Source organism: Volvox carteri (genome assembly GCF_000143455.1).
Source record: "Volvox carteri f. nagariensis unplaced genomic scaffold VOLCAscaffold_62, whole genome shotgun sequence".
In the NCBI taxonomy this organism is placed as follows: Eukaryota; Viridiplantae; Chlorophyta; class Chlorophyceae; order Chlamydomonadales; family Volvocaceae; genus Volvox; species Volvox carteri.
In genome coordinates, this window is record NW_003307605.1 from 286,554 (window position 1) to 301,143 (window position 14,590).

The 14,590-nt window shown below is 56.7% G+C and overlaps 3 protein-coding genes across 3 annotated transcripts in view; 1 reads left to right on the top strand and 2 right to left on the bottom strand.

Moving 5' to 3' along the window:
• VOLCADRAFT_97568 (uncharacterized protein) overlaps positions 1-2,215 on the bottom strand; it is a gene marked incomplete at both ends in the record, with an annotated part of 3,285 nt that extends 1,070 nt beyond the window's left edge. The window contains 4 exons of the mRNA XM_002956544.1: positions 326-352; positions 1,230-1,299; positions 1,669-1,733; positions 2,132-2,215. Of these exons, the coding sequence (XP_002956590.1) occupies positions 326-352; positions 1,230-1,299; positions 1,669-1,733; positions 2,132-2,215 (246 nt within the window). The remainder of the gene's footprint in view (positions 1-325; positions 353-1,229; positions 1,300-1,668; positions 1,734-2,131) is intronic.
• Positions 2,216-2,850: 635 nt separating this feature from the next.
• VOLCADRAFT_97569 (uncharacterized protein) lies at positions 2,851-5,247 on the top strand (the record flags this gene model as incomplete). The annotated part of the gene is made up of 6 exons (XM_002956508.1): positions 2,851-2,932; positions 3,518-3,659; positions 3,939-4,059; positions 4,486-4,608; positions 4,790-4,795; positions 4,900-5,247. The coding sequence occupies 6 exons, from the start codon at positions 2,851-2,853 to the stop codon at positions 5,245-5,247; spliced, it is 822 nt and encodes a 273-aa protein (XP_002956554.1).
• Positions 5,248-10,440: 5,193 nt separating this feature from the next.
• Positions 10,441-14,590, bottom strand: part of VOLCADRAFT_97570 (uncharacterized protein) — a gene marked incomplete at both ends in the record, with an annotated part of 9,691 nt that continues 5,541 nt past the window's right edge. Inside the window, 6 exons of the mRNA XM_002956545.1 lie at positions 10,441-10,599; positions 10,919-11,017; positions 11,538-11,760; positions 12,552-12,769; positions 13,144-13,263; positions 14,465-14,584. Coding sequence (XP_002956591.1) covers positions 10,441-10,599; positions 10,919-11,017; positions 11,538-11,760; positions 12,552-12,769; positions 13,144-13,263; positions 14,465-14,584 — 939 coding nt within the window. The remainder of the gene's footprint in view (positions 10,600-10,918; positions 11,018-11,537; positions 11,761-12,551; positions 12,770-13,143; positions 13,264-14,464; positions 14,585-14,590) is intronic.

Consider the following 14,590-nt stretch of genomic DNA (forward strand, 5'->3'; position numbering starts at 1 on the left):
GCCTGGGGGGAGGTGGGCCAGACAGGAGTGACTTGAGAAAAGAGGCATTTGCAAGGGGAGGGAGCTCATCCCCGCTACCCCCTAGCCTATCCCCCCCCCCCCCAACCCCCCTCCCCTCAGGCTAACCCCCCTCGCTCCAGGACTGCTGGCAAGTCCGATTGGACCGATCGCCAAAACCCGCACGCACGTTGAAACTAACCCCTCTCACCCCCTCACCCCCCACACACATACACATACACACACACACGCAGTCCCCGCCCTCCCCCCGGCCCCCCTCAGTCAGCGGGCCTCCTCTCCCCTGCCCCTGCCCCTGCCCCTCCCCCACCCGATCTCCCGCGTCCTCGGGGATGTCCTGCAGGGCCGTACGGGGAGGGGGAAAACACACATGCATACATACATACTGAGGCACATGTTCTCAAAGTTGTCAAGAAGTGGCTGGGTCAGGCCAGGCCAGGCCGGGTTTCACGATCGCCATCAGTGGATCAGCACCCGTCAGCACCTAACTAACTAACTAACTAACCAACCAGCAGTGCACCCGTCAGCAACTCGTCTTTCCCGTCTCCCTTTCTCAATCAACACAGCTGCTCGTTAGCTGCAGTAGCTAAGCTGCTGCATGTCAAGAGGACCTCGATGACTCTCTTACGCGACAGACCAAACGACGACTGTAACCAACAAAAAGCCGGAAGAGTCGGATAACGTTACCGATAATAATGGGGCCTTACTCACCTCCCGGAACCGGAACCAGGAGGGGTCAGTGACTTGATCGCATCGCATCGCACCCCCGTCGTCGTCGTCGGCAGCAGTTTTGGACTTTAAATAGGACACCGGCAGGCACTACATTCTGATTTCCCCTCCCCCCCCCTCGCCCCCCGCTAGCCTATGACTCCTAAGCCCTCCGTGCGTTGCGCTCTCTCCCCCACCCCCCTCCTTACCGTCCCTCCTCAGCTATCTACTCATCATCCACCGCCGGTAGCTCCACACCCAATCCCCATCCCCAACACCTTCCTTAGCCCAGTCCACACCCACCCGCACCCGCCCCAAGCCACCTCACGACAGCATGACAGCATGGGCGGCCCCAACAGCCCCTCCCCCCCCAACACCCCGATGGAGTTTTGCCCAGCCCGATTGCCCCCCTTGACGGATCCCCCCACCATCAATCCGGGGGTACTGCTTGTACTGCTGTATTTGCAGATACATACACGTTCGTACATTTGTACGTACTGCCGTACCTTGAGGTCCTCATAACCCAGGAAGTACAACGAGAACTTCATGTCCGAGAAATCCAATTTGGACAACAACCTGAGGGAGCGGTTGGGGGTGAGGTTGGATGGATGAGGGTGTGTGAGTGTGTGAATGCGTGTGTGTGTGTATGCGTGTGTGTGTATGCGAAAAGGGGGTTGGGGGGAGGGGAAAATCAACCCCACATGAGATGGCACCTTTACCCTCCCCCGAAACACCCCCCCAAAACGCACGCACACGCACGCACATACGCGCAGTAAACCTTAAGTCCCAACCGACCATGTCGTACTTTCGTATATTTGCTTATCCCGAGGGGTTGGACACACACAGCACCCGTTATTCCGGGTGATATTGTATGTATGTATGTATGTATGTATGTATGTATGTATGTATGTATGTATGTATGTATGTATGTATGTATGTATGTACCTCATGCCCAGCACTCGCGTGTAGAAGTCCAGCGACTTGACCGGATCACGAATGCGGTACATGGTCTGCGTGGGCGGGCGTGTGTGTGTGTGTGTGTGTGTGTGTTTGGGGTGGGGGGGAAAGGAGGACATTGGCGGACGCAGCTAACACGTGTACAGGTAGGTGCATTCACGGGGAGGTGGCAAATCATCAGTCAGTTTGTTAGTTGGTCCACCCCGCATGTCAACCAGCCTGGAATAAGTACACAGAGACCAAAATGCGAAGCAAAGTCCTCGGTCTGCTGACGCACTCGCCTCTGCACCCTGCCTCCCTCAGCCTGTCCGTCCGTCCGTCAGCCATGTGTTCTCGACCATCCAAAACCGCCTTTTTCACGAAGCCGAAATTTATCCTCTTACAAATCAGACCACCCCAGCAGGACCCCAGAGGATAAATCACCCCGGCCGACACGTGCATGAGCACCAACCTGCTGGAACACGAACCCCTGGGTGGCCGGGTCCGGATTAGCGCACACTCCAGGCGTGGACTGCAACTCCGCCAACGAAGCCATCTTAATCTGCTGGCGAGTTAGGTTCCTCCTCAGCGGGGCGCCTGCAAGTCAAGTCGGCAACAATTCCAACGATCAGTTTAATTCAGCCCGGTAAGTAAAGCATCAGCAGCCTAGATCCAAACTATTAAGGACGTGTAGGTGTACTTACAGGTACGACGCCTAGAATGAGGCACCGAAAGGAGAGCTGCGCAACGAGGGGTGTTGCAAAGCGATACCAGCGGCATTGCCCTTGCCCTAATTCGTGTCGGGTATCCTTTATCAAGGAATGCACGATCCGAATTAGAACGCACGGCTCATCATGCAAGAAGCACTTGCTGTACACTCCGTACTTCGTCCCCCAGGTCTTTCGGGTCGATCGTTCATTTAGCGTTGCGAGGTGGCTTTGAGGCTTAGCAAATTCGTTTGTCCATGTTTAGACAAGCTTTAACTTAAAAGTACAATGGAATCGATTTGTACCTGGCCTCAGAGCTTCGTTTGTTGTCACATATAAAAACACGCGCTTCGCTTATTGTCGCTAAATTGTTACCTATTTAAAGCTTCTTAAAATCATTTCTGTGGTGCAAAGGAAAAATAACTTCAGCATGTTGGTTGACGCCCTTATTTTCTGAGGTTTATCTTTGACTAAGCAGGAGGTAATGTCTTTTGGAGCACCCCATGCCAATAAAAAGAAGGATGGGCTTTCGTCGCTTAGCAAGGAGACACAGGAATTGCTTCAAGGTGCGGCAGTACCAGTACCAACGTCTTTCGCAGCAGTTTTTCGATGATTTTCTGAGCTATTTTGCATACGTGTGTGATGGTCAGGAGTCATGAAGGATCGTGGCCTATCACACCGGGCGCTCCAGGATGTTGCAACCAGCCTGCAAAGTAGGTACCAGGCCATTAAAGAGGGCTATGGGGCCAAAACCAATTAATATATTGATGTTGGTTTAGACACAAAGCTCCATCGGTACACGTGCGACCGGTTGAAGTTCGTAAAGCCATGGCGCTTCGAGTGTTTTGCAATCTGGGCGGCCGAGTTGCATGGTCCTCCTGCTTCACATTAAGCATAATCCAATCCTCCTTCCTTTATGAAGATGGAGGATTGAGAAGTGCGCAGAGCTAAACATAATTCGTAGGTTGCGGTGGGACGGTCCCGTGGGTCCTTGCCCGGCAACGTTGCGGCCAACGGGACCGTCCCATATCCGTCCGCTCCAGGACTCCGCTTCCTGCTGCCCGTGTCGTTGACCACCATCACCAGCTAGCCATTTCCATTGTTCTCTTCACTCTTCGCGATACCCGCTTCACTCTACCACGCGCCCACAGGGGGTGACTCCGCGTGGGTGGGTCACCTCAGCTCGGGCACCTCCTCCTACCAGCCGCCCAAGAGCAAGACAGCCAACCCGGTGAAGGCCCCCCGGGTGGGCGCCGGAGGGGGACCTCAACTGGCGCCGCCTCTACCCGGCAGGTGGGTCTCGGGGGGGAGGGGAGTCAGGGGGAGGGGGGGACTGATTGGGGGCTGTATTCACACACCTACCTACCTACGCACCTACATACACACCTACCTACCCGTTCCTTCCGTACGATTCCGTACGATTCCGCGCTCTTGTAGCGTTCTTGTAGCGATTCCTTCATTACCTCAACGGTACCCCCCGTGTCGTACCCGCATGGGAAGCTCCCCCCTCCTTAATACCGACTGCCCCGCTTCTGACCATACATACATACACACATACTTATATACTTACAGGTTCAGCGGCAAGAAGATGCAGCATGAGATACTCCGAGACACCCCCCCCGAGCGGGACATGTTCGTGGGGGGACCTCCGGCTCCAAATAGGGAGGCGGAGAAGGACAGGCTGTCCAAAGTGGTGCGTAGCGGGGTGGAGTAGTGGGAGTAGCGGCAGTAGCGGCGGTAGTTGCAGTAATAGCCCCACCCCAAACCGGTACGGAGGGGCATACAACTCTGTGTGTGCGTGTGTGTTGGGGGGGGTGCGGACGGGGTGGACATGACGGGACAGTGTGTTCGCCAGCAGGGGACGTCGGCCCCCCTCATCCCCCTTCTCACTACCACTGCCGGGACGGGACTGAAGTAAGGGGGGGGAACGTTTTCTACACCGGCGAAGAGAAGCTGAAACCTTGCCTTTGGAGAGCCTGTATGTACGTCTGTCTGTCTACCTGCCTGCCGGTCTGTCTGTCCGATAGCCTTGTAACGTTCCTGTCTATATGAATGTGTATCTTCATGCCTGTCTGTCTGTCTGTCTGTCTGGCCCTGTCGTACCTCCCCCGGACCCCAGATGGAGCTGGGCTCCAAGGGCGCCCGCGAGCTGGATGCCAAGATGGCGGCCATGAAGCGGGAGGCGAGGGAGAGGGCGGAGAGGGCCAAGAGGCTGGATGTGCGAGAGGAGATGATCGACCAGGTGGGTGTCTGGGTGGGGCGGAGGGGCGGGGGTGGGGTGGGGCGGGAAAGGTAGTACGGAGTACGGCAATTCGGGGTTTGGGGGGAGAACAGGAAAACCTCCACCATCCCCATTAGGGGGCGCCGAACCCCCTAAAACACACTGACACGCATTGACAGAACCCACCCACTCCGACGCCCAGCCCCCGGTGGGGTCAGGATCTCCCCCCCCCCCACTATCCGGGGCAGCCCTTTCTTCGCGGCCCCGGGTGATCCCTCCCCCCGCCCTCTCCCCCGGCCCCTGTTCCCCGAGCTAAGCAAACCCCCCGACCCCGACCCCGACCCCGAACCCGACCCCGAACCCGCCCCCGAACCCGCCCCCGAACCCGCCCTCTCCCCCGCCCCCGACCCTTCCAAACCCCCACTCGCTATATGGTGTGATGTTGGTGTTCAGATTGTTGACGAGGTCCGCGAGCGACTGACCTTCCTGGAGTCCATGCGGGCACTGGGCCGGGGGCCCGAGTACGAGGCCCATATCCGTGGCGAGGTGGCGGTGCGGCTGAAGGAGCTGGAGAAGCTGGGGGTGGCCACATCCACCACCACCACCACCGGTGGCAAACACTGCAACGCATCCAACGCAACCGCGAACAAGACGACATAAGACACTAGCAGGGCATGTAGATGCAAACGCAGGCACACTTAGGGCACAGACGAATGCGGACATTGGTTGGGCCGGGGGCTCCCGGGGTGGTGGACTGGATGAGTACTGGGGTGATGACCGGCATGGTGACGAGGGGGGGAAGGGGGGAGCGGCTGTTGGCCGGGGGCACACACACAAACACACACAAACACACACAAACACACACAGTCACGGACACACACAGTCACGGACACACACAGTCACACACAGTCACGGACACGCACACACACGGGCGGGGGTGATTGAGGGTCCGCCACCGGATCCTCCTTGCTGGTTGGTCCCCTTGTGTTTCGTGTCGGAACTGGAACCTGCGTGTGGGGCAGCACCACACGGCCACCACAAGGCGGCACCACCTCGTCTGCGCGTCCGTAAACCCCAACGTATTTAAGTGTGGGCACATCGTGCATGTGTAAAGACAAAACTGTACAATGACATAGTATATATAAGATAGATATAATAGAATTAACAATTTAATTGTAAAATAATGTACATATTATGTAGTATGTTTGTGTGCGCTCATGGCTTCTGCAGTGCTCGTAGTTCTGTTGGTGTTCAGGTACCTGGGGCTCCTCGTCTGGGTCACAGTTGCACTCTCCGGGTCTCTCTCCGTGCTCCTACTGCTACTGCTACGGACTGGGGGTGGACTAGGTGGCAGCAGGGCGGTGTGCGATGGATTTGGGGTTGCGTGTGCGTGTGCGTGTGCAGGGTGGATGTTGGGGTGGGGGAAGATGGCAGTGACGTGGGGTGCGTGATGAGGAAAGCAACTGTCAACCGTTCGCCAACTGTGGGTGCTTGCAGGTTGGTTTATCTTGTTGGACATCTTTTGCTGCATCTCGCCGAGCTCTGGCTGGCAGCTGGCAGCTTACATGCGGGCATGTTGGCGACTAGGCCGCAAAAAGGGGAGAGGCGTTGCGCCCCGTGCTGCCCCCGCTGTAGCAGCTGAGGTAGAGCGCCCAATAGCGCCGCCTCTAAATCCTTGCTGTCCTGTCAACCCCGCCTCACCCCGCCCCGCGGGGCACAAGGATGCGGGTGGGAGTGCGGCCCGCGGCGCTGACGGGGTGTGTGTGTGTGCGTGCGTGTTTACATGATCTGACCCGTGATGATGGCAATGCTGATGGTGGTACACGAATAACTTTATACCAAAGTGAGCTCCGTAATCCAACAAAGTGTACGAAATTTAAACGAAACTGTAGAAACGCAGCTTGAAGATGTCGATTAGAAGGTGGTGTCAAGAGCCCGTAGTAATAAGCAGCACTGTTGAGGCGAAGGACGACGACTAGATATCATGAGCGGCTAGAACTGACTACTACAGACAACGAGGGCACCAAACGTCCCAACTACGTTGAACCTATAGACGTGTTTCCATATCTAATCCCAGGCTAACGGACAAAGCTAACGGACAAAGCAGAGAGAGGGTTATGCTGCTGCTACACCACAGCGTCTCTGCGATGTGTCCCCCCAGGGGAAGGGGGAAGGGGGGCACAACGAACCCTTCAGTTGTGCAGTTTAAGGTTAGCTGACCTGGGAACAAAGGGAAGTGAAGAAACGAAGGATGTGGGCGGAACGGCAGCGGCAGTGGAAATTAGTGGTAGACAGGTTTTTTTCGGAAGTTTTGCGACTGCGAGGGCAATTTCGTTGGGAGGGCAGGGACACATACACATACATATATACTAGGTTAGGCACTACTGGTAAGGCACGGATCATTGCCCCCGGGAGATCCCGGGATCGAGATCTATCAGGGACTTCCGATAGTAGAAGGTAAAAGTGCCCCTAGTCGATGGACGGTGGTTGGCCTGGGATAAAGTTGACTTGTGAGCCGACCATAAATAAGGCGCTGCTGCCAACCACCTGCAACGCACCAAACCCAACCAACCTAACAACCAACTGCTGCGGCTGAAACACTAGCTACACCGATGTCAAGAAGGTCCGCGTGAAGATGTGTGGTAGGCTTGGACCCGAATTCCCGGTTGGCCGTGGAGTGAAGCAGGGTTGCCCTTATTAAAGTAGTGTGACACTTTTCGTCGAAAAACTCTTCGTTGAGGTGTTCGCCCCCCACTAATTACACTGATGTGCAAACGACACTGGATGTCGCCTGTGCCGCCTCCCTAAGGGCAGGGCCATAGGGCCTCTACGAGGTCAGAGTGGGTCACTGCTGGTACTGGGGACTGGGGACTGGGGACTGCGAGCTCACCACCCTGCGCCTGCTGTTCGTCGAGGGGCACAGCAGCACCTGCTCTCGGCTCTAGCTAGAGCTATAGATCAATAAGGTCAGGCGACTGGCACGGCGGCAAATATCGCAAAGTGTGAAGTGTTCATCTTTGGATGAACAACGCGCGAGTGCAAGCGGCGCGTGGAGGCAGCAGCGTACTCGTTGGGTGGGACCAAAGGCTGCACGGGTCGACCGGGAAAGAGACCACCCCTAACCTCGGGGGCTACACTACGCGCCGGAGCAGCACTTCACTGCCTGCACGAAGCAACTGTTCGCTGCGGGCAAGCGAGTCACATTCGGCCCCACTCACTGTGTTGTGCCGCGGTAAAAAGCCTGAGGTTACTATGCCAAGCTCTGTATGGGGACTTCACAACAAACGTGCCTTCTCGTACGGGGCGCAGGTGTGGGGCCCTGACTCCATCAATGCGCACATCTGCTTTTCTGCACACCCCATGGGGGGCAGCTGTGGGTTCGACCCCCACGGTGACCGAACGGGCAAGTGCGGGTCATGTGGCCTGGTGTGTGGAGGGAGGCTTATCTTGTGGTTGCCTAGGACCCGCGACACAGGAAACACACGGCAGGGGCCCACGCGCCGTTATTGCCAGTAGTGGAATGAATCAGAGTGTGAGAAAACCACACGTGGTTGTGCCTCTGCCACATGTCTTTTCCGTTGTAAGGGGGACGAGGCGCAGGAGCCCAGGCTTGCTTGTCAAAAAGTGGGTCGGGTCAGTAACGAGTACATACACGAGTATCTTGTTGTTGTTGTTGTTACATGGTCGTGGGGTTGCGTACCCCGTACCTGCAAACCACCCTAATACGAGCCGAGGGCTCAAGGGCTGCCAGATCGCCTGTAAGCACCATCCTACCTCGCACCCCCGCGAGTATCTGTGTGCGTGCGCCTGCTTGCATGCATGTTTTTGCGGAATTGCATTTTTTGCCTTTCTGGTGCTTTCCTCCTGTGTCTCCGTTATCACTCCCTAGCAAAGACCTATGTCCCCAATGTCATCCATCCCAGTTCACATTTCGAATATTACGGCTTCCTGCTTCATGTGATGTGGACTTGATGATAGCCTAGGCTTACATTAATGCGAATGGACGCCTGTAAACCTGATGATGTGTGATGCCGTCCTGTTCCTGGAGAATGGACGAGGGAGAATGAAGATGACCTCCCGCGTACCCGCATCAATACCAATACAACGTCCATGGGCCCCCCCCGGCTTTTACGGACACACCCGCACTTGTGTGCGGAACTTGTAACTTGTTCCTAAACCCATATGCTTGCTGGTTACCAGATGAATCAACCAGGAGGGTCAGCAGCGGCTCAAAGGGCAAAAAAGCCACCTTACTAGTCCGCACACACTTTACTCGCCCTCCCCCGGAGCTGCATCCCAATGCCGTACACAGCACGTGTCAGCTTGAGGACATAGAAAGCATATCTCCATCAACACCCAGTATTAATTTACTGCCTTACTTGGAAGGATTGCTGCCATCAACCGCCAACCGCCAACCGACCAAGAAGCGAAACAAACAAAAATCGGGACCAGCAACATTTTGGCTGGTTAGAAGCAAACAACAATGAGATGACCCCCAGATGGATCCACACAGGGCTTTGGTTTTGGCGACGATATTGATGCATCATCATCAACCCATATATCAGTGCGCTACTACTGCTACTGCCACCACCTCTGCTACTGCGTTAGTTACCAGGTACTGTTATTAGTGACGTACGGATGGTTGATGATGCAATTCATTAAACCCTAATATAAACTTTTCTATATACCTTCCAAAAATCTCAGCCCTTGCCCCTTAAATCGAGCGCCATATCCCCCAACCGAGCTGGTTTCGGAACGCATCCGGCCGTAGCACACGCAGGCAGCCCCACCCGGCCGCGCCTCCCTTCACTACCATTCCTATGTTCTATCAGATCTACTACAGGTCTACTTACACGACCACAATTCCACATCGCATGCATCCTCTACGACCCCCTGACCGACCAGCCCGCCCATCAGCTAACCAACAACCAACCAACAACCAACCAACCAGTCACCCGCTCAGCCAGCCAGCGAAAACCAGATGCCATCCTTCGTCCCGCCCCCAATGAGGAGTGCCCAGCAGCACCTTGAAACGTATAACTTACTTTAATTCTTGGTTCTTGGCTCTCCTTATTTCCTTTTTCTTCCTCTTTTGGATCTCAGGCAGCCAAATGGCATTATTGGTGCACCACCATGGCCGTCGCCACCAACTGGGGGGCGCTCGGGGCGATCTGTCCGCTCGTGGTCCCCTGGGGCACCACCGCGGGCCCCTGGCACGGGCCCCTCCGTGCCAGCAGCGGTCCGCGAGTGGGGGCCAACCAAAAAATATTACATCTTCACTCCCACCCCCACCGCACCACCCCTCCATGTGCCGTACTGCACTGCACCGTACCAGGATCAGCCACAAACAACCAAAAAGGAGCAACGACACGTATCCAGGATGCCCTCTTTTCCTCCCCTCCCCCTCCCCCTTCCCCTCCCCTCCCCTTCCCTACCCCTCCCTCTGCCACTCAGCATTGCCGTCATCAGACATCCCTCATCAGCCACGGCCCTCCTCATCCGCCTCTCATCCTCATCCCCATCACGAGGCCACCATACGGACGGACGGATGAGGTAATGCCGCCGCCGCCGCCACCGGAGGCCTCCACCCATTGAGGAAGAAGAGGAAAGGCCCCGCGGGAGCCCCTTTTACGCACCAGGCCGTACACCTGCCGTACGATGGAATATAAGGGGTTTATTTACGGTGCCGCCGCGTCGTCACGTCGACGAATTGCCACATCACGGCCCGGCGCTGCCAAAATTCCGCCCTCATGTCGCCGCCGCCGCCGCCGCCGCCGCCGAGAGTCAATGCCAATCAGCGCCACAGCATCCATAGTCTGCCAAAAGAGGTGAAGGTATGCCGTACGCCATATGCTACGGCAGCATCTCCACCAGCAGTCCGCGACTGTGGCGCTGGTTCAGACCCTCCAGCGCCGTACAGTCCGCCGCCGTCAGCCCAGCCATATCGCGCAACGTCAGGCGCTTCAGGAAGGCCAGCTCCGAAACCACGGACGAGAAGCCCTCCAGGGTCAACTATAGCGAGTTACGCAGCGGAGTGAGGAGGAGGAGGAGGGAGGGGGGGACGGGGTTAGGGAGAGGACGCAACAGGACACGGGTGGACTGTGTATCGAGGGGGGCGGGTACGATGGACATAACGTGCGGGTGCGAGGCCATCAGGACATGACACGGGTGTGTTTGGGCCATGTGGGGGACATGCATGTATTGTGCGTGTATTGTAGTTGGTTTGGTGGAGGTGGTGGTGGTGGTGGTGGTGGTGGTGATTGCTTCCCCGCATTTCGGGCCCTATAACCCAGAGCTCCTCCCACCCCCCCACCCCCACCCCCAAACTCACCTGATGTACTCCCGCCACGGTCAAGGTGGTAAGGCCCGTGAGAGCGGATAACGACCTCAGGCCCTCATTCGTAACGCCAACGCAACGAACCAGCTCCAGCTGGGGGGGAGGAGAGAAGAGTACATCCGTATGTATATATGTGTATGTATGTACGTATATATGTACGTACGTGTTACGTGGTCATCAGCAATATATAATAGCTCACACGCATGAGCGAGCAGCTGATTCCGACGATCATCCCATAGGTCCTATGACCTAACGAAAAAAGCACTGGTCTACGGATCCGGAGATTCCAGATTCGATCCCTGGTAGGATCGCATGGCTTAGCTAATCGTTCTTTTGATCCGGTCCGGTGACACCTCTGTAATAGATGGAGGTTCTAGGTTCGATTCCTGGTCAGACCCCCGACATTAATCGGGAGAATTAGCAGGATTGGCAGCAGCAAACTGTTTGTGGGCCAATGAGAGAGAAAGAGAGAGCACAGAAGAGACGGCGATAGTAAGGAAGAGGCCCTCCTCTACCCTAAACCCCTAAACCCCTAAACCCGTAACCCACCCGTCTACCCGCACTACTGACCGCCCACTAGCCCCCCCCCCGGAACTCAGCACCAGGGCCCCACCTCAGTCAGCCTAGGCAGCGCCCCCACCAGCAGACCCAATCCCGCATCCCGCATCGCGTCGCAATTGCACCAGGCCAAACTGGTAAGGCTGCCGCCCCACTGGGACATGTACGACACCAGCACGGCAGTATCGGTTTGGTTCCAGTCCAGGCGCAGGCTGGTGAGTCCAGGGATGGCGACGGATACGAGCGGGCTCATCAGGGCGTCGTACAGGTGCAACCGGCTGCGAGCGGGGGTTGCGGTACGGCCACACGAAACGCTCAAATGCAACAAATGTGTACTGCAGTCAAATTCATACTTGAAGGAAGGGGGGAAAGGGTGGTGGGGTGCGCGGGGGGGGTCGGGTGCTTGGCGGTTAGCGGTCTGTTGCAATCGATACATGATGTTTAGCAAAAAGTCGACTGTCATGAAGCAGCTGTAGGTGTCCAAGCGCCAATCTATTGCATTGCCGGAGACCAAAGCATCGAAGCATTTGCCCCCGTAACGGAGGGGGGGTTGAGTTAGGATGCGGGGTGGAGTAGGGTTACCGTACACATGGAAAACACGAGGCATGCATTCCAAAACTGATAGAAATACGACAGGGATATGCCGGGGCGCTCCAAAACCAAGTAAACCAACCTCTTGGAACCAACCGCGCGGCTGGCTGACTGGAAAACGTTTTCCTGCGTTCCGAAACCACAACTCCCCTAAAACGTAAAGCAATCTGTACCACTGACAGTACGAGCCATACATGGGCAACCAGGTTCGTACACACCAGGAAAGGCCGCCAATAAACCCCGGCGGCCTCAAGGCGAAGCGACCCCTCCCTGGACACGGGGCCCCCTCTCCCGCCTGTCCACCCGCTACCTCCCTACGGCACAGATACATGCCGTACAAGGTGCCATCCAAAAAACGAAACTAGTGAATCAATCCCATGCCTTGTCGGCTGTCGTCACGCAGAGAGAACACCGCCTCCTAGCCACCACCCGCCCAGGCATCACCCACCCACAGTTACCCCCTCCCGAGCATACTCACGCCACCGGCAACGTCCTCCCGCCGCCGCCGCCACTGCCACCGCCCTCTCCCCCTTCTGCCGCCGCCGCCACCGCCCCCGCGGCCGCCAGCGCTGTCGTACCGGTGACGAGCAGCTCCCGAGGAATCCGCTGTGCGGAATCATGGCTGAGCACGTACCTGGTTTGCAGCGCCAAGTCCTCCAGATTAGGAAACACCGCCAGCAGGGGCACCTCCGTGCGCTGTGTGCGTGCGTGTGGTGTCGTGGGGGGGGGGAGAGGGGAGGAGAGGAGTTCATTGGAGACGCCGAGGGGCAAGGGGCAAGGGGGGAAGTGCCAGGGGAAAAGGTGAGGGGCTACAAGTGGTTTCCTAACTACCGGGGTTACGACGAACCGCTGTGAACCGAGTGAAGCAGCCATCCTAGCTGGAGGATATAACTGGGGATGTGCAGGTGGGGGACCGGCGATCAGATTGCTTGCTTGTACGACAGTAAACCATCGTACAGGTTCTCAGGTAATATCAGATAGATACATAGATAAAGATGGGTGACGTCTTCTGTTCGATATCTCAATCGCACCTTTCTACTCTCTGTAACCCTGCCTACCTAGTGCCGTACCTGCAGGTCGTCCACGAAGCCCAGGTGCAGCAGCCTCAGTGCGGTCATGGTTTCGGAGCACGGAGCGGTCAGGTTGAAGCGACCCATCTGAAGGGAGCTGAGGCCCGTGCAGGGCCGAAGCTGCGGAAGGGGGGAGAGGGAGAGGAGGAGAAGAGAAGGGATTTCTAAATACACAGCCCAACCGGACCCTAGGGAGGTGATGGAGCGGTGTGTGGTGGGGGGGAGAGAAAATGGGGTGCGAAAGCCGTGGATAGAAAACCGTGGATATACGAATATAGGCAACCAAGTTTCGTATTTTGACCATCTCATGGAATCCTCCGCTTGAAAGCGGCTCCGTGGCGTAATGGTGGCGCGTCGGATTCCAAATTAGGAAATCATCCGAAGGTTGTGGGTTCAATCCCCACCGGGGTCATTTGCTTTTCTTACAGTCTGATCTGGCGACACCTCTTTAGTAGACGAAAATTATGGGTTCGGTTCTTCCAAAATCATGGGTTCGGTTCTTCCAAAATTATGGGTTCGGTCCCTTGGAAGAACCGAACCCATAATTTTCGTCTAATTTTCGTCCCTGATATAAATCGGGAGAAAAAGATTTACATTTTGCTGATGAGGTGTGAAGATGAGGTCTAGTTGATGGACTGACTTTCGCATGCTGAGTTGGTGGTGATGGCTGAACTCACTACACGGATGTCGGGTGACTGGATGAGGTGGGGTCTAGGGTAGCAGGACCAAAAACACCGTCAGTTGTACGGTGGAATCAACTTTGATCATATACAGTCCATATGGCCTCCCGGCTTTGACGCCCCCCCCGCGCTTGTGTGGCACTTATAACTTATAACTTTCGTCACCGAACAAGGCATTAGTTAACGTGCCTACGGAAGACACCGAACGGGATGAGGGGAACGAAAAGGGGCGAGGAGGGGAGAGCCGCGGCGTGCAGTTGTGAGCTAGCGCCATGTCAGCTATTATAGCTTGCGGACGTGGCGGAGGTGGCGACCTGCGAGCGTGTGTGTGTGGCTGTGCGGGCGAAGGAGTTGTTGGGGGGGGCCCCGGGGGGGGTGGGGCGCCACCACGACACCCTCTCCACTCCTCGCCCTGCACCTCCTCCCATTATGGCACACCTCCCTTTTCCCCACCCACCCCCGTGCTCCATCCCTTTCCTAAGCCCGCCGCCCACAACACACCTCTCGCTCTCCCTTTTTCACAACTCCCATACACCCCCCCCACACCCCCACCTACTCGCGCTGCAGTCCAAATCCCCGCCGTCCTCCTCCTCCTCCTCCTCCCTCACCCTCCCTGCACCCTAACAGCCCCTCCTCCTCACCGCCACCAGCAGGGAGTTTGTGATGTCGAAATTGGACAGGTTGAGAGATCGCAGGTGCGGCAGGCGGGGGAGCACCGCGGAGAAGCACGGCAGCAGGTTGTCGTCATAGTGGTTAGTGATCTGCGA